The sequence below is a fragment of the Squalius cephalus genome (assembly GCF_949319135.1).
Source record: "Squalius cephalus genome assembly, chromosome: 2".
In the NCBI taxonomy this organism is placed as follows: Eukaryota; Metazoa; Chordata; class Actinopteri; order Cypriniformes; family Leuciscidae; genus Squalius; species Squalius cephalus.
In genome coordinates, this window is record NC_137123.1 from 7,622,830 (window position 1) to 7,649,207 (window position 26,378).

At 36.0% G+C, this 26,378-nt stretch overlaps 2 protein-coding genes and 1 long non-coding RNA gene across 4 annotated transcripts in view; 1 reads left to right on the forward strand and 2 right to left on the reverse strand.

Annotated features, from left to right (window-relative positions):
* The window catches only part of LOC307154527 (polymeric immunoglobulin receptor-like), a 104,577-nt gene that overhangs the window by 33,491 nt on the left and 44,708 nt on the right, over nt 1-26,378 (reverse strand). The window lies entirely within an intron of this gene.
* The window catches only part of LOC307154564, a 70,246-nt gene that overhangs the window by 9,637 nt on the left and 34,231 nt on the right, over nt 1-26,378 (forward strand). Inside the window, exon 2 of the long non-coding RNA XR_013820384.1 lies at nt 2,044-2,138. This is a non-coding gene — a long non-coding RNA (uncharacterized lncRNA). The remainder of the gene's footprint in view (nt 1-2,043; nt 2,139-26,378) is intronic.
* On the reverse strand, nt 2,296-25,129 carry LOC307154528 (uncharacterized protein). The gene is made up of 5 exons (XM_079864541.1): nt 25,024-25,129; nt 24,622-24,939; nt 4,040-4,495; nt 3,763-3,815; nt 2,296-3,684 (listed from the first exon to the last, which is right to left on the reverse strand). The coding sequence occupies exons 1-5, from the start codon at nt 25,061-25,063 to the stop codon at nt 3,478-3,480; spliced, it is 1,074 nt and encodes a 357-aa protein (XP_079720667.1). The 5' UTR covers nt 25,064-25,129; the 3' UTR covers nt 2,296-3,477.

Consider the following 26,378-nt stretch of genomic DNA (forward strand, 5'->3'; position numbering starts at 1 on the left):
GTCATCTGATTTCACTAATTAGTTCTCTCTCCTGTTGAATTAGCAAATCCAGGTGATTGGAACAAAATACTGAGGAGGACTTTTACTTTCTGAACCTGGACTTTACACCTCTGCATAGCAATGCCACATGTCAGCCAAGAGCAAAGAAATAAACCAGAACTGGACCTTATCGTAGCCAAAATAATCTGTGTATATTAAATATGGAGTAATTTCAGCCACAGCCTCAGATGAAATCAACTGAAGAGAAAAGAAGACATTAAATCTGTGAAGATCTCAGCAGAGGAGGATTAAACAACTCCACAAACAGCATTACCAGCTTCACTTATTACTAACCAGACTGACTTTATTTCTGTCAGACGTCTACAAAAGTTTTTATTGAGAATTAACAGAGGTTTAACTCTAATGTGTTTCATTTGAAGTCACCATAAGAGTGATTAGTGTTTCCATTAGTTGGGCTCTTAACTCTTATTATACCTTTTGTCTTTTTGGCTGCTGTGACAGTGTGTTTGTCAAACACATTTGCAGCAGCAAAGAAAGCTAAAGTGAAATGAGATCAGGTGATGATGGTTACCTGTTGATGGTTTTGTAATCATCATGAAATAGACTGATTTTTTTTATAGTGACCGTTGTCTATATATGTGACCTGACCGTTTTTATAGTCTAACAAATATGTTGTTCCATTACTATTTTCACGTCACAAACCCTGTGTTACTGCAGCATGAGATCCAGAAATAATCGGTTCAAATCTTTTAGCAAACATGAAATTAAAAATTAGGCTTTGCTGACACACACAGATATCAACAATCAGCGTATGAATCTCAACAATGGTGACAATCACACATATTTAGATAAACAGATTAATTCAGAACATCACTGAAAAGCTACTAATTCACAACAAAACCAACAGCAAAAAATAAAAGCAAATATTTAGAATCAAACAAAATTATAGGACAATTCAGCTGCATAATTTATTCATGTCGCAATGCATGCTGGGAGTTTTGTATTATGCTGGTACCCAGCATGCATTGCAGTAAAGTAATTTTGATTGTCACCATTGTTGAGATTCATACGCTGATTGTTGATGTCTGTGTGTGTCATATTAAACTGACTTTTTTGTGCTCATGTCTGTTAAAGTCTTCTAACTTACTGTTATAATATTGCTGGATCTCATGCTGCAGTAACACAGGGTTTGTGTTGTGAAAAAATATTAATGTAATAACATATTTGTTAGACTATAAAAACCTCAGTGAATCAGTCTATTTCATGATGATTATAAAACCATCAACAGGAAACCATCATCACCTGATCTCGTTTCACTTTAGCTTTCTTTGCAGCTGCAAATGTGTTTGACTAACACACTGTCACAGCGGCCAAAAAAGACATAAGATATAATAAGAGTTAAGAGCACAACTAATGGAAACACTGATCACTGTTATGGTGATTTCAAATGAAACACATTAGAGTTAAACCTCTGGTAATTCTCAATAAAAACTTGTGTAGACGTCTGACAGAAATAAAGTCAGTCTGGTTAGTAATAAGTGAAGCTGGTAATGCTGTTTGTGGAGTTGTTTAATCCTCCTCTGCTGAGATCTTCACAGATTTAATGTCTTCTTTTCTCTTCAGTTGATTTCATCTGAGGCTGTGGCTGAAATTACTCCATATTTAATATACACAGATTATTTTGGCTACGATGAGGTCCAGTTCTGGTTTATTCCTTTACTCTTGGCTGACATGTGGCATTGCTATGCAGAGGTGTAAAGTCCAGGTTCAGAAAGTAAAAGTCCTCCTCAGTATTTTGTTCCAATCACCTGGATTTGCTAATTCAGCAGGAGAGAGAACTAATTAGTGAAATCAGATGACTGAGTTTATGGGTGGAATAAACATATGGCAGGACTTTTACTCTTTGGCCCCTGGATTACCCACCTCTGGGCATGAAGCATGACACCATTGTTGAGTTTCATTTGCTGACTGTCGATGTCTGTGAGTGTCTGAATAACACCGTAGTAAATAACTTTCTGATCACAACATGTTTTCTTTTTTCAGAAAATCAGATTTTCACAAGAGAAACACACTTCTGATCAGTGGTTAGACTTCAGATGGATGCACATGAACACTGAGGATTGTAAAACTGGATTTTGGTGAGTAACATCCAAACTTAAGACATTTTTAAGCCAAGAAGTTATAGTGATCCTTATTATTTAAAGAACGTTTGAAGAATGATGTTCAAAGAATGTTTTCTACTAACATTATGAGAACATTCATCAAATACTAATGACGATACATGACGATTTCATGAACATTGATTTGAAAGCTTTTAATTTTAAAGCTTGCATAAACTTTACATACATTTAAGAGAAAAGTTAGGAAAAATAACAATGGGACAGGCTATAAAACTTCCCTCGCAAACACAACCTTATTCATCTGGAGTTTGTTGTCATTCTGATGTTTAAAGGATGTTTCAAGAAGTTGTTCAAAGAACGTTTTCTCCAACATTATGGGAACATTTATAAAACCTTCTTTGAACAATATATTAATAATGTTTTTGTATGAACCGTTTGAGAACATTATTGAAGACAAGATAACATTGGACACACACTATTAATGTTACTAGAAGAACGTTTGTTCATAATTTTGAGAAATCCTTGCCAGAACGCTATACAAAGTAATGAGAACGTTCCCTGTTTTCAGGGTTGGTGTCTGTTATGAGTTTCACATGTGAACGTCAGTAGTTACAGTCAGTGTTGAGTATCGGGAAGTTTCAAAGATCACAATCTTGTGCTAATCTATCAACTGCACAGTAGAACACCTAAACACCTGCAATTACTGATGAAGCACAAACTTAAAGGAAGTCAAGGGTCAAGCCCAACTAAAGCAAACACTGATCTCCATGATGGTGACCTCAAACTAAACATTTTCAATAAGACATCAACATCTAAACCTCTGTTAATTCTCAATAAGATCTTCTGTAGACGTCTGACATAAATAAAGTCAGTCTGGTTAGTAATAAGTGAAGCTGGTAATGCTGTTTGTGGAGTTGTTTAATCAGATCTTCAGAGAGTTAATGTCTTTTATCTTCAGTTCATCTAAGGCTGTGTCTGAAGAAAGTTGTAGTTTGTGCTTTTGTTACTCTTTCGAAAGATGATTGAAAGAATGTTTCAGGAACATCACACTAACCTTTAAATAACATTCTAGTAACATTAAGGAAACTGGACATTTTTATGTTCTTGGAATGTTAGAAATCAACGTTCCTATAATGTTGAATTTTTAATCAAAATTAAGTTGAAAGAACGTTTGAGGAACATTATACATTTTAAAACACGTTCCTCTAACGTCAAGAAAACTGGACATTTTTTCACGTTCCCAGAACCAACACTGAATATTTGGAGAATGTTCTTATAACAAAAGTCTGTTAGCTGGGTATACACCACTGAAAACATAGTTATGTTTATGATATTGCATTTCTGTCTACAGATCCTCCTAAATATTACACAATGCACCTTTAAAACTGAAAACTGTTAAAACTGTATCGTAAACCGTTCTAAAATAATCAGAGGGGTTTGTGGGTAATTGTGGAGTAGCATAAACAGATTTAGAAGAATCAGAGGGGTTTGTGGGTAACTGGGTGGTTGTGCAGTCAATGTGAAGTCTGGTGTCTTTAATCTCCTCATACACCGGTTGAGGAACCTGAGAACAGAAAGAGAAATTATTTACAGCTTTTGATGAAGGTCATTCATTTAAACACATTCTTATGACTTTACACACCGCTTCACTGTTTTCTGTTCCAGGTTCAGATATTTTAGAGACTGAATCGGGGTCTGTAAAACAAATATAGTACATTAAGTATAGTCATAAATGACAATAATAATTCACATTGATTCTAAATATATCAGACTTGCATTGACTAGTTGTGACCAGCAGGGGGATTCACTCATTCCACAGACAACAATGTAATCGACTGGCAAACAACTAAACATTATTCTGACAAATAAATGACTATGATAAACTTCTAAACTTCTGAAACCATTGTTGGCTGGTTTACCTCGTGTCTGATGCTTCTTGTAGAGAATAACTATACATAACATGAATCCAATGATGAGCAGAAGCAGAATCACTGTCACGCTGATGATCAGAGATAAAGATGATGAAGATGAAGATGATGATGATGATGGTGATGATGATGTCAAAGATGATGATGATGATGAAGATGACGATGATGATGATGATGATGACGACGATGATGATGAGGATGATGATGAAGATGATGAAGATGACAATGATGATGATGAAGATGAAGATGACGAAGATGGTGATGATGAAGATGATGACGATGATGATGACGATGATGATGACGATGATGATGACGATGACGATGACGATGATGATGATGATGATGAAGATGATGATGATGATGAAGATGATGATGATGAAGATGATGATGATAATTTAAATGATAATGCTTTGGATGATTTAGATGATGATGATGATGTGTTTTGCTCTAAAAATAGAGACTCTTTGTGACAAACAGTATGTACATTCCCAGTCAACACTATGATCTCACAGTGATGTCACCATGTGGTCACAACGTCTGCAATCTGAGTTCACAGTGTTCTAAAAGTGTAACCTCACAGCGCCCTCACTGTGTGCTCAAACTATGACCACAATATGAGCTCATCCCAGCTAGAAATGTTATTGTTCTATGAATGTTTTGAGAGCATTATGTTATGTTCTTGTAATATTTTCTGTAGTTAATTTTATTTTTGTAACCAAAATGTTCTCCTAAAAGGTAGGATAACACTCTCTATAAACATTTCAAACATGTTTAGTGATGACATTGATAGAACATTATCCCCCCTAACATTCTTAGACAGTTATAGCGGGAAGTTTCGATGTTTAGAAATTATGTTTAAGAGGTTTACATGTTGAAGTTTGTTTGAAGAGTTTGGTCACCATTGTAGAGGTCAGTGTTTGCTGTAGTTGGGCTCTTTGGTCTTAGGGCTGGGCGCTTTAAATCGCGATATTGTCATGCGCATCACGTCAGTAAAGCTTGATTAGTAGTAAATCACCATCACCTGCTTTCAGATGGAGCGGCATTGACTACAAAGAGCCGTAGTTAACTGACAAGCTGAGCCATATCGCATTAATATCACGGACGTATCGCCAGCGATAATTAATGCGATATGGCTCAGCTTGTCAGTTAACTACGGCTCTTTGTACACAGCAAAAACTCCAGTGTTAAATTAACACTCCTGGGAGTGTATGAGTCCACACTCAAGAGTGTTGAAGTTAATGAGATAATTAAGTGATTAATTTTGTGATGATTGAACATTATTGAAGTCACCTGATGTTAACAAGCAGAATCACTGAAGGAGAAAATCTCAAATTGTAAGTTACCGTTATGACGATCAATGGTTGCTTTAGTTGGGCTCTAGGCCCATATATTATTAACTTTAGATTTTGTTTGGCTGTTGTTTATGAATTATAATCACCAGTTGAACAAAGAAAAGAGTGATCTGATGATGTTGATTATGTTATGACAATCATCATTTAAACTTGATCACTGAACTCATTAAAATCCTTCTTTCTGACTTTGATTTATGTTGTTGGTTAGTGAATCTGCATAAATGCCCAGAATTTTTTTATATAATATAAAGGATTTCTTAACAGTTGTTCAAAAAAAAAAAAAAAAAAAATTCATTCTTTTAGGCACACACAGATGTCAAGATTCAGTCTATGCATCTCAACAATGGTGAGGAGCAGAATATTCAATTAGGAAAAGTAAATTACATAGACAATTCAGATCATAATTTATTCATACCGCAATGCATGATGGGAGCCATTAATGAGTTGTGATTGGTGGCAGCCACTGCAACATGCTTTATTATTGTCACCATTGTTGAGATTCACAGGCTGATTATTGATGTCTGTGTTTTAAATGAATTTATCTGAATGTCTATTGATCAGAAAAATGTTTATTAAATATTTTGAATTATAAGTAGAGTACTGATAATCATAGGCTGAAGAATCACTAAACTGCTGCTAACAAGTTAAATCAAACTATCTCAATAAGTTTCCTTTTTCAGATCACAGCATGATTATGTCAAAACATAACCAACACTATAAGATAACATTTTACTTTGTTCATGTAACTGTTATAAATCAATAACAGCAGACAAACAACAGTAAATATTAAAGTAAACATATAATGGTCTAGAGCCCAACTAAAGCAAACACCCATCACCTTAATGGTAACTTACAATTTGTGATTTTCTTCTTCAGTGATTCTGCTTGTTAACATCAGGTGTCTTCAATAATGCTCAATCATCACTAAATTAATCACTTAATTATCTCCTCAGCCCTAAATGCCGCTTCATCTGAAAGCAGGTGATGGTGATTTACTACTAATCAAGGAACCGGCTTTACTGACGAGATGCGCATAACAATATCGCGATTTAAATCGCCCAGCCCTAGTGTCCATAATATGAGCACACAGTGAGTGCACAGTGCGGTTACACTTTTAGCTCACTGTGAACTCACATTGTGGTCATATGGAGAGATCACTGTGAGATAAACGTGTTGGGTGGGATTCTCAAGCTCTAAAAACTCCAGAAACCCTATCCCACATACACAGCAAAAAGTCCAGTGTTAAATTAACTCTCCTGGGAGTTTATATGGCTCCGGAGTCAGTGTTAAAATATGAGTGTTAAATTAACACTCAAGAGTGTTAAAGTTAATGAGCTAATTAAGTGATTCGTTGAGTGATAATTGACCATTATTGAAGACACCTGATGTTAACAAGCAGAATCACTGAAGGAGAAAATCTAATTTTTTAAGACACCGTTATGGTGATCAGTGTTTGCTTTAGTTGGGCTCTTGACCCATAAAGCTTTAACTTTAAATTTTGTTTGGCTGTTGTATTTGAGTTATAACTCTCAGATAAACAAAGAGAAAAGGTGATCAGGTGGTGTTGGTTATGATTTGATAATCATAATTTGACCTGAATATCAACTCTCATTTAGAGAGTCAGATTTACCTTGTTGATATACAACAGCCTGTGATTCTACAGCAAATGATTTTTATCATTATCAATGTAATCCAAAATAATTTTTCTGATAAAAAGACATTGAAAATTACTTTATTTGGACACACAGACATCAAGAATCAGCCTGTGATTCTCAACAATGGTGACAATAATAAAGCTTGTTGCAATGCATTCTGGGTGCCACCAATCAAAACTCATTCATGGCTCCCATCATGCATTGCGGTATGAATAAATTATGATCTGAATTGTCTTACTAATTTCGGTAACACTTTACAATAATAGTACATGAATAATCATGTACTAATACCTGAATTAATAATTACTTTACTATGAACTAATGATGAGTTAAGACATGTATTAATGAGGTACTAACCTTAATTACGACATGAGTATCATGAATTCCTACATGAATATACCATCTTAACTACGCGTTAGTACATGCTTGTTAATTAATGTATTAATTAACATTTCGAGGTAAAGTAAATCAAACATGCTCTAGATCAGAAGAAAGATGTACTAAAAGGGCACAATGTTAAATTGTTCATAAATTTAACACCATCAATTGTAGGGCTGTGCGATATATATCGTGAGATTGTTATGCGCATCTCGTCAGTAAAGCCGGTTCCTTGATTAGTAGTAAATCACCATCACCTGCTTTCAGATGGAGCGGCATTTACTACAAAGAGCCGTAATTAACTGACAAGCTGAGCCATATCGCATTAATATCGCGGACGTATCGCCAGCGATACTTAATGCGATATGGCTCAGCTTGTCAGTTAACTACGGCTCTTTCACAGCAAAAACTCCAGTGTTAAATTAACACTCCTGGGAGTGTATGAGTCCACACTCAAGAGTGTTTAAGTTAATGAGATAATTAAGTGATTAATTTAGTGATGATTGAACATTATTGAAGACACCTGATGTTAACAAGCAGAATCACTGAAGGAGAAAATCACAAATTCTAAGTTACCATTAAGGTGATGGGTGTTTGCTTTAGTTGGGCTCTAGACCATTATATGTGTACTTTAGATTTTATTTGGCTGCTGTATCTGAGTTATAACTGACAGATAAACAAAGAAAAAAAAGTGATCTGATGGTGTAGGTTATATTATGACAATCATCATTTGAACTTGATCACTGAACTCATTAAAATCCTTCTTTCTGACTTCGATTTATGTTGTTGGTTAGTGAATCTGCATAAATGCCCAGCATTTTTGATATAATATAAAGGATTTCTTAAAAGTTGCTTAAAAAAAAAATCAGTCTTTTAGGCACACACAGATGTAAAGATTCAGTCTATGCTTCTCAACAATGGTGAGGAGCAGAATATTCAATTTGGAAAAGTAAATTACATAGACAATTCAGATCATAATTTATTCATACCGCAATGCATGATGGGAGCCAATAATGAGTTGTGATTGGTGGCAGCCACTGCAACATGCTTTATTATTGTCACCATTGTTGAGATTCACAGGCTGATTATTGATGTCTGTGTTTTAAATGAATTTATCTGAATGTCTTTTGATCAGAACAATGTTTATTAAATATTTAGAATTATAAGTTAAATACTGATAATCATAGGCTGAAGAATCACTAAACTGCAGCTAACAAGTTAAACCAAACTATCTCAATAAGTTTCCTTTTTCAGATCACAGCATGATTATGTCAAAACATAACCAACACTATAAGATAGATAACATTTTACTTTGTTCATTTAACTGTTATAAATCAATAACAGCAGACAAACAACAGTAAATATTAAAGTAAACATATAATGGTCTAGAGCCCAACTAAAGCAAACACCCATCACCTTAATGGTAACTTACAATTTGTGATTTTCTCCTTCAGTGATTCTGCTTGTTAACATCAGGTGTCTTCAATAATGCTCAATCATCACTAAATTAATCACTTAATTATCTCCTCAGCCCTAAATGCCGCTTCATCTGAAAGCAGGTGTAGGTGATTTACTACTAATCAAGGAACCGGCTTTACTGACGAGATGCGCATAACAATCTCACGATATATATCGCACAGCCCTAATCAATTGTCACATACATCAGTGAATGACACAAGATGTCTTGAAATATTTATATTAAACCTACTCATTGAACACACATTCCGTTTTAAGTGATTCCACTGCTGCCTTCAAGTGTAAAATACCTACTACACTAGCATATTCATTAAACAGATGCAATTTTCAAAATTAAAATCAGTGTTAGCACAGATGATGGTTATTTTCTGGATTTGTTTACTGTCTTTATATCATAATGCAGTCGGATGTTAGTCTTGTTTGCTGGCTCTTCTTTGGGGCCACTATTGCCCCTTCAAAATCTGTCCACTTTTTTCCTACCGTTCAGTTCCTTCTCCATCTAAATTCAGGCACAGCACCTCTGCTCTTCCACTTCTTTACAAACCACCGACAAGCACCAAATGATATCTGATTTAGAAGAGCTGAATATGTATAAAACATGTGTAATTGATACATTTTTGAAGATTTACTCTTGGAGGGCCAAGACAAGAAATTACATGATACATTAACAAATCATGAATTCATGTTACTTTCCAAGTAATTAATGATGAGTTAGTAATGATGTGCCCCCCCAAGTAAAGTCATGACATTATGATACATTAACAAGTCATGAATTCATGTTACTTTTACTTCATGGCGGGGCACATTATTACTAACTCATCATTAATTACTTGGAAAGTAACATGAATTCATGACTTGTTAATGTATCATAATGTCATGACTTTACTTGGGGGGGCACATCATTACTAACTCATCATTAATTACTTGGAAAATCCAAGAGTAAATCTTCAAAAATGTATCAATTACACATGTTTTATACATATTCAGCTCTTCTAAATCAGATATCATTTGGTGCTTGTCGGTGGTTTGTAAAGAAGTGGAAGAGCAGAGGTGCTGTGCCTGAATTTAGATGGAGAAGGAACTGAACGGTAGGAAAAAAGTGGACAAATTTTGAAGGGGCAATAGTGGCCCCAAAGAAGAGCCAGCAAACAAGACTAACATCCGACTGCATTATGATATAAAGACAGTAAACAAATCCAGAAAATAACCATCATCTGTGCTAACACTGATTTTAATTTTGAAAATTGCATCTGTTTAATGAATATGCTAGTGTAGTAGGTATTTTACACTTGAAGGCAGCAGTGGAATCACTTAAAATGGAATGTGTGTTCAATGAGTAGGTTTAATATAAATATTTCAAGACATCTTGTGTCATTCACTGATGTATGTGACAATTGATGGTGTTAAATTTATGAACAATTTAACATTGTACCCTTTTAGTACATCTTTCTTCTGATCTAGAGCATGTTTGATTTACTTTACCTCGAAATGTTAATTAATACATTAATTAACAAGCATGTACTAACGCGTAGTTAAGATGGTATATTCATGTAGGAATTCATGATACTCATGTCGTAATTAAGGTTAGTACCTCATTAATACATGTCTTAACTCATCATTAGTTCATAGTAAAGTAATTATTAATTCAGGAATTAGTACATGATTATTCATGTACTATTATTGTAAAGTGTTACCCTAATTTCCTTTTCCTAATTGAATATTCTGTTTGTCACCATAGTTGAGATTCATACACTGATTCTTGACATCTGTGTGTGCCTAAAAGAAAGATTTTGTTTTATTTTTAAGAAATCCTTAGTTAGAAAAAAAGATATTATGCTGTTGAATCACTGTGATGCTGTAATCAACAATATACATTTAAGTCAGAGATTAGACTCTAAATGAGATCAGTGATTCAGGTGAAATTATGATTATGTCAAAACATAACCAACAAAACCTGATCAACTTTCTCTTTGTTCATCTAGCAGTTATAACTCAGATACAACTGCCAAAGAATAATCTAATGTTTACAGTTTATGGGTCAAGAGCCCAACTAAAGCAAACACTGATCTCCATAACGGTGTCTTAAAAAATTAGATTTTCTCCTTTGGTGATTCTGCTTGTTAACATCAGGTGTCTTCAATAATGCTCAATCATCACTCAATTAATCACTTAATTATCTCATTAACTTTAACACTCTTGAGTGTTAATTTAACACTCATATTTTAACACTGACTCTGGAGCCATATAAACTCCCAGGAGAGTTAATTTAACACTGGACTTTTTGCTGTGTAGCAACATTGTGTCGGCCCAGATACGGCCCACATCTGGCACACGTGGAAAGATGATCTGGCCCACATGCAGCGTGGACTTACGGCACTTGGGTGGGCCGCTCCTGTTTGCCAGATCTGGGTCACAAGCAGGCCATAGCAATGCCACATGTCAGCCGAGAGCAAAGAAATAAACCAGAACTGGACCTTATCTGAGCCACAAAATCTGTGTATATTAAATATAGAGTCATCTCAGCCTTAATAAGCCTGTTAATAAGCAGAATCACTGAAGGAAAGAAGAGAACAGAAAAAGAGATGAGCAGAAACACAAGAACTACAACTGACTTCAGACACAGCCTCAGATGAAATCAACTGAAGAGAAAAGAAGACATTAAATCTGTGAAGATCTCAGCAGAGGAGGATTAAACAACTCCACAAACAGCATTACCAGCTTCACTTATTACTAACCAGACTGACTTTATTTCTGTCAGACGTCTACAGAAGTTTGTATTGAGAATTAACAGAGGTTTAACTCTAATGTGTTTCATTTGTCACCAGTGATTAGTGTTTCCATTAGTTGGGCTCTTAACTCTAATTATATATTTTTGTCTTCATTGGCTGTTGTGACAGTGTGTTTGTCAAACACATTTGCAGTAGGGCTGGGAAATATATCGCACGATATTGTTATGCGCATCTCATCAGTAAAGCCGGTTCCTTGATTAGTAGTAAATCACCATCACCTGCTTTCAGATGGAGCGGCATTTACTACACAGCAAAAACTCCAGTGTTAAATTAACACTCAAGAGTGTTTAAGTTAACGAGATAATTAAGTGATTAATTTAGTGATGCTTGAGCATTATTGAAGACACCTGATGTTAACAAGCAGAATCACTGAAAGAGAAAATCACAAATTGTAAGTTACCGTTTTGGCGATCAGTGTTTGCTTTAGTTGGGCTCTTGACCTTTATATATTCACTTTAAATTTTGTTTGTTTGCTGTTATTGATTTATAACAGTTAAAATGAACAAAGAAAAGTGTGATCTGATAGTGTTGGTTATGTTTTGACATAATCATGCTGTGATCTGTAAAATGAAACTTATTGAGATAGTTTGGTTTACCTTGTTAGCAGCTGCTTTGTGAGTCTACTGCATATGGTTTTCAGTATATTTCTTTTAACCCATAATATTTAATAAACATTGTTCTGATCAAAATACTTTCAAATTTTTTTTTTAGAAACACAGACATCAATAATCAGCCTGTGAATCTCAACAATGGTGACAATAATAAAGCATGTTGCAGTGGCTGCCACCAATCACAACTCATTAATGGCTCCCATCATGCATTGCGGTATGAATAAATTATGATCTGAATTGCCTATGTAATTTACTTATCGTAATTGAATATTCTGCTCGTCACCATTGTTGAGATGCATATACTGAATTTTGATGTCTGTGTGTGCCTAAAAGAAAGATTTTTTATTTTTTTTAAACAACTTTTAAGAAATCCTTTATATTACATCTAAAATTCTTGATATTTATGCAGAAAAACAGTTATTCTGTGGTCAACAACATAAATTTAAGTCAGAAATAAGCAAATAAGGAGTTCATTGATCAAGCTCAAATGATGATTGTCATTATATAACCAACACCATCAGATCACTTTATTCTTTGTTCATCTGGCAGTTATAACTCATATACAACAGACAAACATAATCTAAAGCAGTGGTTCTCAAACCTGTCCTGGCGTACCCCCAACACTGCACGTTTGCTTTGTCGCCCTAATCAAACACACCTGATTCAACTCATCAGCTCATTATCACATGGGTTAATGAGCTGCTGAGTTGAATCAGGTGTGTTTGATTAGGGCGACAAAGAAAACGTGCAGTGTTGGGGGTACGCCAGGACAGGTTTGAGAACCACTGATCTAAAGTAAACATATAATGGTCTAGAGCCCAACTAAAGCAAACACCCATCACAATAATGGTAACTTACAATTTGTGATTTTCTCCTTCAGTGATTCTGCTTGTTAACATCAGGTGTCTTCAATAATGTTCAATCATCACTAAATGAATCACTTAATAATCTCATTAACTTCAACACTCTTGAGTGTGGACTCATACACTCCCAGGTTTTTGCTGTGTACAAAGAGCCGTAGTTAACTGACAAGCTGAGCCATATCGCATTAATTATTGCTGGCGATACGTCCGCGATATTAATGCGATATGGCTCAGCTTGTCAGTTAATTACGGCTCTTTGTAGTAAATGCCGCTCCATCTGAAAGCAGGTGAAGGCGATTTACTACTAATCAAGGAACCGGCTTTACTGACGAGATGCGCATAACAATATCGTGCGATATATCTCCCAGCCCTAATTTGCAGCAGCAAAGAAAGCTAAAGTGAAATGAGATCAGGTGATGATGGTTACCTGTTGATGGTTTTATAATCATCATTAAAAAAACCTGTTTCACTGATGTCTTTGGAGTCTAACAATTGTGTTATTCCATTAATATCTTCACACCACAAACCCTGTGTTATTGCAGCGTGAGATCCAGCAATATTATAACAATCAGTTAGAAGACTTTAACAAACATGAGCACGAAACATTACTGTTCGATGACAAACACACACATCAATAATCAACGTATGAATCTCAACTATGGTGACAATCTAAAGTACTTTGCTGCAATGCATGCTGGGTACCATCATTGTACAAAACTCCCAGCATGCATTGCAACATGAATAAATTATGCAGCTGAATTGTCCTATTTTGTTTAATTCTAAATATGTGCTTTTATTTATTTTTTTTGCTGTTGTTTTTGTTGTGAATTAGTAGCTTTTCAGTGATGTTCTGAATTAATCTGTTTATCTAAAAAAAAAAAAAAAAATTGTCAGCCTTGTTGAGATTGATGTGCTGATTTTTGATATCTCTGTGTGTCACCGTGGATTCATATTTCGTGCTCATGTTTGTTAAAAGCTTTAAACTGATTGTTATAATATTGCTGGACCTCATGCTGCAGTAACACAGGGTTTGAGATGAGAATATATTAGTGGAACAACATAATTGTTATATTAAAATACCTCAGTGATTCAGTCTATTTCATGATGATTATAAAACCATCAACAGGTAACCATCATCACCTGATCTCAGTTCACTTTAGCTTTCTTTGCAGCTGCAGATGTTTTTGACAAACACCAGGGACGTGCACAGACATTTTGAGGGGCAGGGGCTCAAGTGAAATAAAGGGCACTTCTCATAATTACGTATTTTTTTTTCTTTTTATAAACAAAAAAGTATATATATTAACGCAACTCTGACTTCCTTTTTAAAAAATTTATTTAAAAAGTTAATTTTATCTTCCTCAAACTCACGCAATTGTTTCATTTTCAAAAGATGTCTACAAAATAATCAGTTCACACAGAAACCATGGTCTCCTTAGTATTCACTAGGTTTAAAGAGCAGCAAAGGAAACCATTCCACAATGTGCATGTTTTGAAAACATTTTCTATGCTACTAGTTTCAAGTATATATGATAGGGCTGGGCGATTTAAATCGCGATATTGTTATGCGCATCTCGTCAGTAAAGCCGGTTCCTTGATTAGTAGTAAATCGCCATCACCTGCTTTCAGATGGAGCAGCATTTACTACAAAGAGCCGTAGTTAACTGACAAGCTGAGCCATATCGCATTAATATCGCGGACGTATCGCCAGCAATAATTAATGCGATATGGCTCAGCTTGTCAGTTAACTACGGCTCTTTGTACACAGCAAAAACTCCAGTGTTAAATTAACACTCCTGGGAGTGTATGAGTCCACACTCAAGAGTGTTTAAGTTAATGAGATAATTAAGTGATTAATTTAGTGATGATTGAACATTATTGAAGACACCTGATGTTAACAAGCAGAATCACTGAAGGAGAAAATCTCAAATTGTAAGTTACCGTTATGATGATCAATGGTTGCTTTAGTTGGACTCTTGACCCATATATTATTAACTTTAGATTTTGTTTGTCTGTTGTTTCTGAATTATAATCACCAGTTGAACAAAGAAAAAAGTGATCTGATGGTGTTGGTTATGTTATGACAATCATCATTTGAACTTGATCACTGAACTCATTAAAATCCTTCTTTCTGACTTCGATTTATGTTGTTGGTTAGTGAATCTGCATAAATGCCCAGAATTTTTTATATAATATAAAGGATTTCTTAAAAGTTGTTTAAAAAAATCATTCTTTTAGGCACACACAGATGTCAAGATTCAGTCTATGCATCTCAACAATGGTGAGGAGCAGCATATTCAATTAGGAAAAGTAAATTACATAGACAATTCAGATCATAATTTATTCATACCGCAATGCATGATGGGAGCCATTAATGAGTTGTGATTGGTGGCAGCCACTGCAACATGCTTTATTATTGTCACCATTGTTGAGATTCACAGGCTGATTTGATTATTGATGTCTGTGTTTTAAATGAATTTATCTGCATGTCTTTTAATCAGAATAATGTTTATTAAATATTTTGAATTTTAAGTAAAGTACTGATAATCATAGGCTGAAGAATCACTAAACTGCTGCTAACAAGTTAAACCAAACTATCTCAGTAAGTTTCCTTTTTCAGATCACAGCATGATTGTCAAAACATAACCAACACTATAAGATAACATTTTACTTTGTTCATTTAACTGTTATAAATCAATAACAGCAGACAAACAACAGTAAATATTAAAGTAAACATATAATGGTCTAGAGCCCAACTAAAGCAAACACCCATCACCTTAATGGTCACTTACAATTTGAGATTTTCTTCTTCTGTGATTCTGCTTGTTAACATCAGGTGTCTTCAATAATGCTCAATCATCACTAAATTAATCACTTAATTATCTCCTCAGCCCTAAATGCCGCTCCATCTGAAAGCAGGTGATGGTGATTTACTACTAATCAAGGAACCGGCTTTACTGACGAGATGCGCATAACAATATCGCGATTTAAATCGCCCAGCCCTAATTTAATGACTTCTTTTCTCTTCAGTTGATTTCATCTAAGACTGTGTCTGAAGTCAGTTGTAGTTCTTGTGTTTCTGCTCGTCTCTTTTTCTGTTCTCTTCTTTCTTTCAGTGATTCTGCTTGTTAACAGGCTTATTAAGGCTGAGATGACTCCATATTTAATATACACCGATTTTGTGGCTCAGATAAGGTCCAGTTGTGGTTTATTTCTTTGCTCTCGGCTGACATGTGGCATTTCTATGGCCTGCTTGTGGCCCAGATCTGGCAAACAGGAGCGGCCCACCCAAGGGCCGTAATTTCACACTGCATGTGGGCCAGATCATCTTTCCACGTGTGCCAGATGTGGGCCAGATCTGGGCCGACACAATGTTGCTATGTGGGATGGGGTTTAACCCATTTGAGAGGCAGCCAAAATCAGAATTTAAAATGGACTGAATACGCTCTCTACGAACTTGACGAGCGATGCCGCGCTGACGGACCATAGACTATTAAAAAAAGAGTGACTGACATGTATGCTCATAAATCACTGTCACACACACTCTCTCAGGGTAATATTAAGTTACTGCATAATACATTTTCAGCAGAATAGTACAGAATCACGATACACAGTCTCACTTGTAGCCATGTCTTTTAACTATTATAATATTTCCAAGGGCAAAAATAGGAACTTTTAATTGGCTTTATATCATCAACTGTCACTTTAGCGCGAGGCCCTGTGCAGTCGCAGACTTGGAACTGTCAGTAGCATTAACGTTATAGATCACGTCGAGCTAGATGTGCGTAATTTCAGATAGTCAGGCTCCTCAGCTCCACCAACGCCCCTCCTCTTTGCCCATTTTCTGTTATCCGGGAGTGACGCAAGGCCAAGATGGCGGCGGCCGGCTCCGCCCACTTTAGGCTTCAAAAATGCTCTTCAGAAACCTACGGGTGACGTCACGGACACTGCATCCATATTTTTTTTACAGTCTATGTATACAAACCAAAGGACAGACAATGATTTCGGGCTACAGATGCCAGAAATAATGCTAGTCTCTTCTGTTTTTGTGGTAAAAATAGCCTAATTATGATAATAATAGTCATTTAAATAAAATTAAAAAATAGATAATCTACCCACCTCTGTCTGAGAGTGCAAGCATGATGTTGAACCAAATTTTTTCAATATTAAAGCTGCCGTCGGCAACATTTTTTTTATCATATTCAGTGAAATCGACACTATAATCCGACAGAACAACATAAATAAGGTCGTTTTAGAAAAAACCCCAAGCTTCTAACTCCACCCGGAGCGTGTTGTTTGTTTTGCAAAAATCCACCACTCCCGGATCATCGGGTCCAATCAGTGCAGGGGGGTGTGAGATCTGACTGTCAATCATAGGTCGTGCACACGCCACAGATCCCGCTCCCCCCTCGTGCACGTTACAATCACATGCACACGCCTGAAGTTCGCCTGAGATTGTACGAAGCGTGATGGCGGAGAGAAAATCTACTATCAAGCTTCCAATTCCTCGGTTATTGCTATCTATGGGTAGATTAGCCAGGGCAGCCTACCTCCGAGTCCATGGTGTTGATCGATGCTGAAGAGACGTACACGTTCACAGAAAATCAGGTACACACGCACTGACGAACACGACCTAGATGGGAGATGCTCGCTGGTAGTGGCGGAGGGGCATGAGAGTTGTAAACATTCAAAATTTTGGCTAAGTTGACCCAATCTGCCAGACTTGCCGACTGCAGCTTTAACCCCCTGAGGTCGACTATTGCGCCGGCGTGATCTGCTCGCTTTTTTTTTCTTATCAGAGCAAAAGAGACTCAAAATACTCTGTTGATTTTGATCTTATACATGTTGATTTTGAGTGTTATACATCATTCGATCCTGTTAAGTGTGTATTATTTTTGTGTATACTAACAATAAAAACAAAGTGTTGCGCTTTTTGCCAAATAAAGAAAAATAAACATGATGCTAGTTCTGCTTTCTCTCTGTCAGTGTAGTCCATTCTGAAACGTGTCCCGAAAATGAACAATAACTCAGCGAATACTCAGTCAAACAGGCATACAGACACACAGGCATGAAGCTTGAATTCTCTTCTTTTAAATTAATATATATATATAAAAAAAAAGTTCTCAATTTATGTAATCTGTATGAAAAGAGAGAGATGTCAGTCGTTCTCATTTAATCTCATTAAGTGTTAATGTGTCCCCACCCACGGCGCACACGTGCTATTCAAACGCAAATGATCACACATCAGCTGGATAAAACACAAGTTTATTTTATGTGCACTACGTCATCTTGCTTCGCTGTGAGGAATAATACTATCATAATAATAATCATGGGAAATATACCTCAGAAGTGCGGTTTAGTGTCATTTCGAGAACTAGAAATCCCAGATAGCAACATTGTTTCGGCCCGGATACGGCCCACATCTGGCACTTGTGGAATACGGATCTGGCCCACATGCAGCGTGGAATGACGGCCCTTGGGTGGCCCACTCCTGTTTGCCATATCTGGGCCAGAAGCAGGCCATAGCAATGCCACATGTCAGCCAAGAGCAAAGAAATAAACCAGAACTGGACCTTATCTGAGCCACAAAATCTGTGTATATTAAATATGGAGTCATCTCAGCCTTAATAAGCCTGTTAACAAGCAGAATCACTGAAGGAAAGAAGAGAACAGAAAAAGAGACGAGCAGAAACACAAGAACTACAACTGACTTCAGACACAGCCTCAGATGAAATCAACTGAAGAGAAAAGAAGACATTAAATCTGTGAAGATCTCAGCAGAGGAGGATTAAACAACTCCACAAACAGCATTACCAGCTTCACTTATTACTAACCAGACTGACTTTATTTCTGTCAGGCGTCTATAGCAGTTTTTATTGAGATTTAACAGAGGTTTAACTCTAATGTGTTTCATTTAAAGTCACCATAAGAGTGATTAGTGTTTCCATTAGTTGGGCTCTTAACTCTTAGTATAACTTATGTCTTTTTTGGCGGCTGTGACAGTGTGTTTGTCAAACACATTTACAGCAGCAAAGAAAGCTAAAGTGAAATGAGTTCAGGTGATGATGGTTACCTGTTGATGATTTTATATTCATCATGAAATAGACTGATTCACTGGTGTTTTTGGAATCTAATAACTGTGTTGTTGCATTAATATTGTCACAACACAAATCCTGTGTTACTGCAAAATGAGATCCAGCAATATCATAACAAGTTAGAAGACTTTAACAAACATGAGCACAAAGAAGCAGTTTAATATGACACACACAGACATCACCAATCAGCGTATGAATCTCAACAATGGTGACAATCAAAAGTACTTTGCTGCAATGCATGCTGGGTACCAGCATAGTGCTAAATTCCCAGCATGCATTGCAACGTGAATAAATTATGCAGCTGAATTGTCCTATAATTTTGTTTGATTCTAAATATTTGCTTTTATCTTTTTGCTGTTGTTTTTGTTGTGAATTAATAGCTTTTCAGTGATGTTCTGAATTAATCTGTTTATCAAAATATTTGTGATTGTCACCATTGTTGAGATTCATACGCTGGTTGTTGATATCTGTCAGCATAAGCCAATCTTTTGATCTCATGTTTGTTAAAAGCTTTAAACTGATAGTTATAATATTGCTAGATCTCATGCTGCAGTAACACAGGGTTTGTGATGTGAAAATAATAATGGATCAACACAATTGTTAGATTCCAAAATCATCAGTGAATCAGTCTATTTCATGATGATTATAAAACAATCAACAGGTAACCAGCATCACATGATCTCGTTTCACTTTAGCTTTCTTTGCTGCTGCAAATGTGTTTGACAAACACACTGTCACAGCAGCCAAAAAAGACATAAGTTATACTAAGAGTTAAGAGCCCAACTAATGGAAACACTAATCACTCTTATGGTGACTTTAAATGAAACACATTAGAGTTAAACCTCTGTTAAATCTCATTAAAAACTTCTGTAGACGTCTGACAGAAATAAAGTCAGTCTGGTTAGTAATAAGTGAAGCTGGTAATGCTGTTTGTGGAGATGTTTAATCCTCCTCTGCTGAGATCTTCACAGATTTAATGTCTTCTTTTCTCTTCAGTTGATTTCATCTGAGGCTGTGTCTGAAGTCAGTTGTAGTGCTTGTGTTTCTGCTCGTCTCTTTTTCTGTTCTCTTCTTTCCTTCAGTGATTCTGCTTGTCAACAGGCTTAGTAAGGCTGAGATGACTCCATATTTAATATACACAGACTTTGTGGCTCAGATAAGGTCCAATTCTGGTTTATTTCTTTGCTCTTGGCTGACATGTGGCATTGCTATGGCCTGCTTCTGGCCCAGATCTGGCAAACAGGAGTGGGCCACACAAGTGCCATCATTCCACGCTGCATGTGGGCCAGATCCGTATTCCACAAGTGCCAGATGTGAGCCGTATCCGGGCCGAAACAATGTTGCTATCTGGGATGTTTAGCCTAACTTGGATATTATACAATTTGCATGCATTCAAAATAAGTCCTCACACTCTTTACTTGTGGTACGCTCAGTGACACACCTGAATGAATGCCTCTCATTATGCAGCTCATTATGCAGATCTTTGTCTTCTCAGGTGTGAATCACTTCATTATGCATGATCCTTCACGCCCCTGCAAATATTGCCTTTCCAAACAAAAAAGTGTCTTTCAAAGTTGTATTGTTTTATGTGAATGATAAGGCAGGATGATTTCACATCATTTTGAAGAAAAAATTGAAGAATTTTTAGTTTTTTCAATAACCATGCATAAACATTATTCTCTCAACAATACAAACATGTACATACATGTTACTCACATATTACACAGCAAAATCCCCAGTGTTAAATTAACACTCCTCAGTGTACATATGTGTCCACACTAGGGCTGGGCGATTTAAATCGTGATATTGTTATGCGCATCTCGTCAGTAAAGCCGGTTCCTTGATTAGTAGTAAATCACCATCACCTGCTTTCAGATGAAGCGGCATTTAGGGCTGAGGAGATAATTAAGTGATTAATTTAGTGATGATTGAGCATTATTGAAGACACCTGATGTTAACAAGCAGAATCACTGAAGAAGAAAATCACAAATTGTAAGTTACCATTAAGGTGATGGGTGTTTGCTTTAGTTGGGCTCTAGACCATTATATGTTTACTTTAATACTTACTGTTGTTTGTCTGCTGTTATTGATTTATAACAGTTAAATGAACAAAGTAAAATGTTATCTTATAGTGTTGGTTATGTTTTTACATAATCATGCTGTGATCTGAAAAAGGAAACTTATTGAGATAGTTTGGTTTAACTTGTTAGCTGCAGTTTAGTGATTCTTCAGCCTACGATTATCAGTACTTTACTTATAATTCAAAATATTTAATAAACATTGTTCTGATCAAAAGACATTCAGATAAACTCATTTAAAACACAGACATCAATAATCAGCCTGTGAATCTCAACAATGGTGACAATAATAAAGCATGTTGCAGTGGCTGCCACCAATCACAACTCATTAATGGCTCCCATCATGCATTGCGGTATGAATAAATTATGATCTGAATTGTCTATGTAATTTACTTTTCCTAATTGAATATTCTGCTCCTCACCATTGTTGAGATGCATAGACTGAATCTTGACATCTGTGTGTGCCTAAAAGAATGATTTTTTTTTTAAACAACTTTTAAGAAATCCTTTATATTATATCAAAAATGCTGGGCATTTATGCAGATTCACTAACCAACAACATAAATCGAAGTCAGAAAGAAGGATTTTAATGAGTTCAGTGATCAAGTTCAAATGATGATTGTCATAACATAACCAACACCATCAGATCACTTTTTTCTTTGTTCAACTGGTGATTATAATTCAGAAACAACAGACAAACAAAATCTAAAGTTAATAATATATGGGTCAAGAGTCCAACTAAAGCAACCATTGATCGTCATAACGGTAACTTACAATTTGTGATTTTCTCCTTCAGTGATTCTGCTTGTTAACATCAGGTGTCTTCAATAATGTTCAATCATCACTAAATTAATCACTTAATTATCTCATTAACTTAAACACTCTTGAGTGTGGACTCATACACTCCCAGGAGTGTTAATTTAACACTGGAGTTTTTGCTGTGTACAAAGAGCCGTAGTTAACTGACAAGCTGAGCCATATCGCATTAATTATCGCTGGCGATACGTCCGCGATATTAATGCGATATGGCTCAGCTTGTCAGTTAACTACGGCTCTTTGTAGTAAATGCCGCTCCATCTGAAAGCAGGTGATGGCGATTTACTACTAATCAAGGAACCGGCTTTACTGACGAGATGCGCATAACAATATCGCGATTTAAATCGCCCAGCCCTAGTCCACACTACAGGGTGTTAAAATGAACACTGAAGCAGTGTTGAAGTTAATGAGATAATTAAGTTAACACTGAAGCAGTGTTGAAGTTAATGCAATAATTAAGTGATTAATTAAATAATGATTGGCCATTAGTGTTGACACCTGATGATAATATGCAGAATCATTGACGGAAAGAGAAAAAAAACAATAACAGAAAAAAGAGAAACACAAGAACTACAACTGACTTTACACATCGTCATTACACATTGTTGCACTTATTATTACCAGTTTGACTTTATTTCTGTCATACATCTACAAAAGTTCTTGAGATTCAACAGAAGTTTAGACGGTAATGTTTTATGGAATTTTTCTTTTCAAGTTACCATTATGGTGGTCAGTGTTTGCTTTAGTTGGGCTCTTGACCCTTTTCATTTTGTTAATATTAGTTTTTCTCTGACTGTTCCAACATTGTGTTTATAAAGCACATTTGTTACTGCAAGAGAAAACATGACCTGCTCACAATACGTTTTGATGATAATGACATTATCATCATGTAGTGACCTGATTCACTGATGTCATTCAGAGTCTAAATTTTTGACTATATGCTTGATGACTCGGTTTAGTATTAGACTAGACGAATTTCAGAAAAATGGCCCTCTATAAGAAGTGAGGAGCATGTATGGGTACAAGTCGGGAACCGGCCTACATTAGCTCTGAGATTCTACAGCTTGAGATCCAACAGCAGTATAAAACATTTTGAAAATACTTTGTGCAAATAAGTTATATTTAAACACACAGACATCAAGAATCAGCATATGAATCTCAACAATGGTGACAATAAACAAATTAGTGACAAACAGATCAACTCTGAACATCACAAAACAAGCTACTAAAGTCAGAACAAAACAATAGCAAAATAAAAGCAAACAGAAAAAACAATGAAAATTACAGGACAATTCAGCTGCATAATTTATTCATGCTGCAATGCATGATGGGAGCCATTGATGCGTTCTGATTGGTGGCTCCCATCATGCACAGCAACATGAAGCATTTGTTTGATTGTCACCATTGTTGAGATTCATATGTAGATTCTTGATGTCTGTGTGTGATTTTACAACTTTCAGATCATTAAAATATTGCTGGAAATAACTACTGTAGTGAAAAATTAATAAAGCATTTGGATAATCAGTTTACAATAATGAGTGCCAGCATTGAATCAGGTCACTAGTAATTTCATCATCAAATCATAACCAGGGCTGCATTTCCAAAAGCATCTTAAGCCTAACTTGATTGCAGACCAACTGCAACAAATGGTCTAGACCAGTGGTTCTCAAACCTGTCCTGGCGTACCCCCAACACTGCACGTTTTCTTTGTCGCCCTAATCAAACACACCTGATTCAACTCAGCAGCTCATTAACCCATGTGATAATGAGCTGATGAGTTGAATCAGGTGTGTTTGATTAGGGCGACAAAGCAAACGTGCAGTGTTGGGGGTACGCCAGGACAGGTTTGAGAACCACTGGTCTATATGATCAAATTAGGCTTGCGATGCTTTCAGGAAACACAGCCAAAGTCATAGTTTCTCTTGCCACAACACAAATGCTTTATAAGCACAGAGTTGGAGCAGCAAGAGAAATACTAATGTTAAATAATAAAGTGTCAAGAGCCCAACTAAAGCAACCACTGGTCACCATAATGGTGACATGAAACGAAACATTCCATAAAACATTGCCATCTAAACTTCTGTTAAATCTAAATAAGACCGTCTGTAGATGTATGACAGAAATAAAGTCAAACTGGTAAAATAATAAGTGCAATAATGGCTTGAAGTCAGTAGTTCTTGTGTTTCTCTTTTCTGTTCTTGTTTCTCTTTCCTTCAGTGATTCTGCTTGTTATCATCAGGTGTCACCACTAATGGCCAATCATCACTTAATTAATCACTTAATTATCTCATTAACTTCAACACTGCTTCAGTGTTAATTTTAACACTCTGTAGTGTGGACACATATGTACACTGAGGTGTGTTAATTTAACACTGGGGATTTTGCTGTGTAATTACAGTCAGTGTTGAGTATTGTGATGTTGTGGAGATCATCATGAGTTTGAGGGTCTCAGTTACTCACCTGTTAAAACCTTCAGATTCACTTCAGTGTAGGGATCATTCATGTTACGTCTATCAACTCCACAGTAGTATGTCCCAGAATCCTCTTCACTCAGATTTCTGATGGTCACAGTGAAGACTGCTGAACTTGTGTTGTCATACAGAGAGAATCTTCCAGAATGAACCCATTTATCTTTCTCTTCAGTCCTGATTCTGTCTGTGCACTCTGACCACTGTCCTTTACAAAAATACTTAGCATTTTCTGTATATTCTTTATCATATCTGCATGTGATGTTGACTCCTCCTGAATATCCTGTCACATTCATGGAGTTCACGACACCTACAACAAACCAGCATTAAAACACTTTCACTCACTTGATTATGAGGCTTCAAATTGCTTTCAAAAGTTTCCTTAGTTTCTTACCAGGAATCATCAGCAGAGTGAAAGTCCAGATGATCTTCATTCTTCTCTCTTAAGCCTTTCTTTTGTATCAGTTGACTCAGTTCTTCTGAAGCTCTCCGTGTGTTTCAGCGTTATATAGTGTTTTCGTCATTAATGTAATGAGATGCTGACTTCCTCTTCCTTTGACTTCTGCATGTGTCACAGGTACAACTGAAACAGATAAAGACAACGATAGAGAGAGAGAGAGAGAGAGAGAGAGAGAGAGAGAGAGAGAGAGAGAGAGAGAGAGAGAGGAGTCGTAGCGGACGAGCTGCATTTCCTCATGGATTGTAGCAAATATAAAAACATTAGAGACACTTATTTCACTCATAAAGTTCACAATTTACCTGAATTTCAGCAAGCGAGCCAAAAAGTAATTCTGTGCTATTTCACACAGTCATGCCAATAAAAGCTCATCTGAACTGAATTGAGAGAGATTGCAAAATAAATAAATAAATGCATCAACAAAATAAGAACGATCTAGACTGCATAACACAGAACTGTAGACATATAACATTTTGTGGATGAAGTTCCCAGCCAGCACAGCCATGTGGGGCCCAAATGGGTTTGACCTGGGCTATCTAACTGTGACCCAGCCAATTTTGTCCTCAGTTTCCATGTTGGCCCCACATGGGTTTGCCAAGATGAAATGAACACTGCTCAGTGTGAACCCCAGCTAGAAATGTTTTGTTCTAAAAACGTTCTGAGAACATTACCATGAAGTTCTAATAATGTTTTCAGCGGGTAGTTTTATTTTGGTTCCCAGAATGTTCTCCTAAAACGTACAAAGCAAAAACTCCAGTGATAAAAGTTAATGAGATAATTAAGTGATGAATTTAGTGATGATTGAGCATTATTGAAGACATCTGATGTTAACAAGCAGAATCACTGAAGGAGAAAATCACTATTTTTAAGTCACCATTATGGAGAATAGTGTTTGCTTTAGTTGGGCTCTTGACCCTTACATTTTTTTTTATTTAAGGTTTTGTTTGGCTGTTGTAAGGACACACTTACACATTATAACTGCCAGATGAACAAAGAGAAAAAGTGATCAGATGTTGATGGTTATGTTTTGACATAATTATCACTTGACCTGAATCACAAAACTCATTTAGAGTCTAATCGCTGACTTAGATTTATATTGTTGATTACAGCATCACTGTGATTCTAAAAAATGAGATCCAGAATGTTCAATATAATCTAAAGTATTTCTTAAAAGTTGTTTAGATTTAAAAAAAAAAAAAAAAAAAATCTTAGGCACAAACAGACATCAAGATTGAGTGTATGAATCTCAACAATGGTGGCAAACAAAATAAATAATTTATTCATACTGCAAT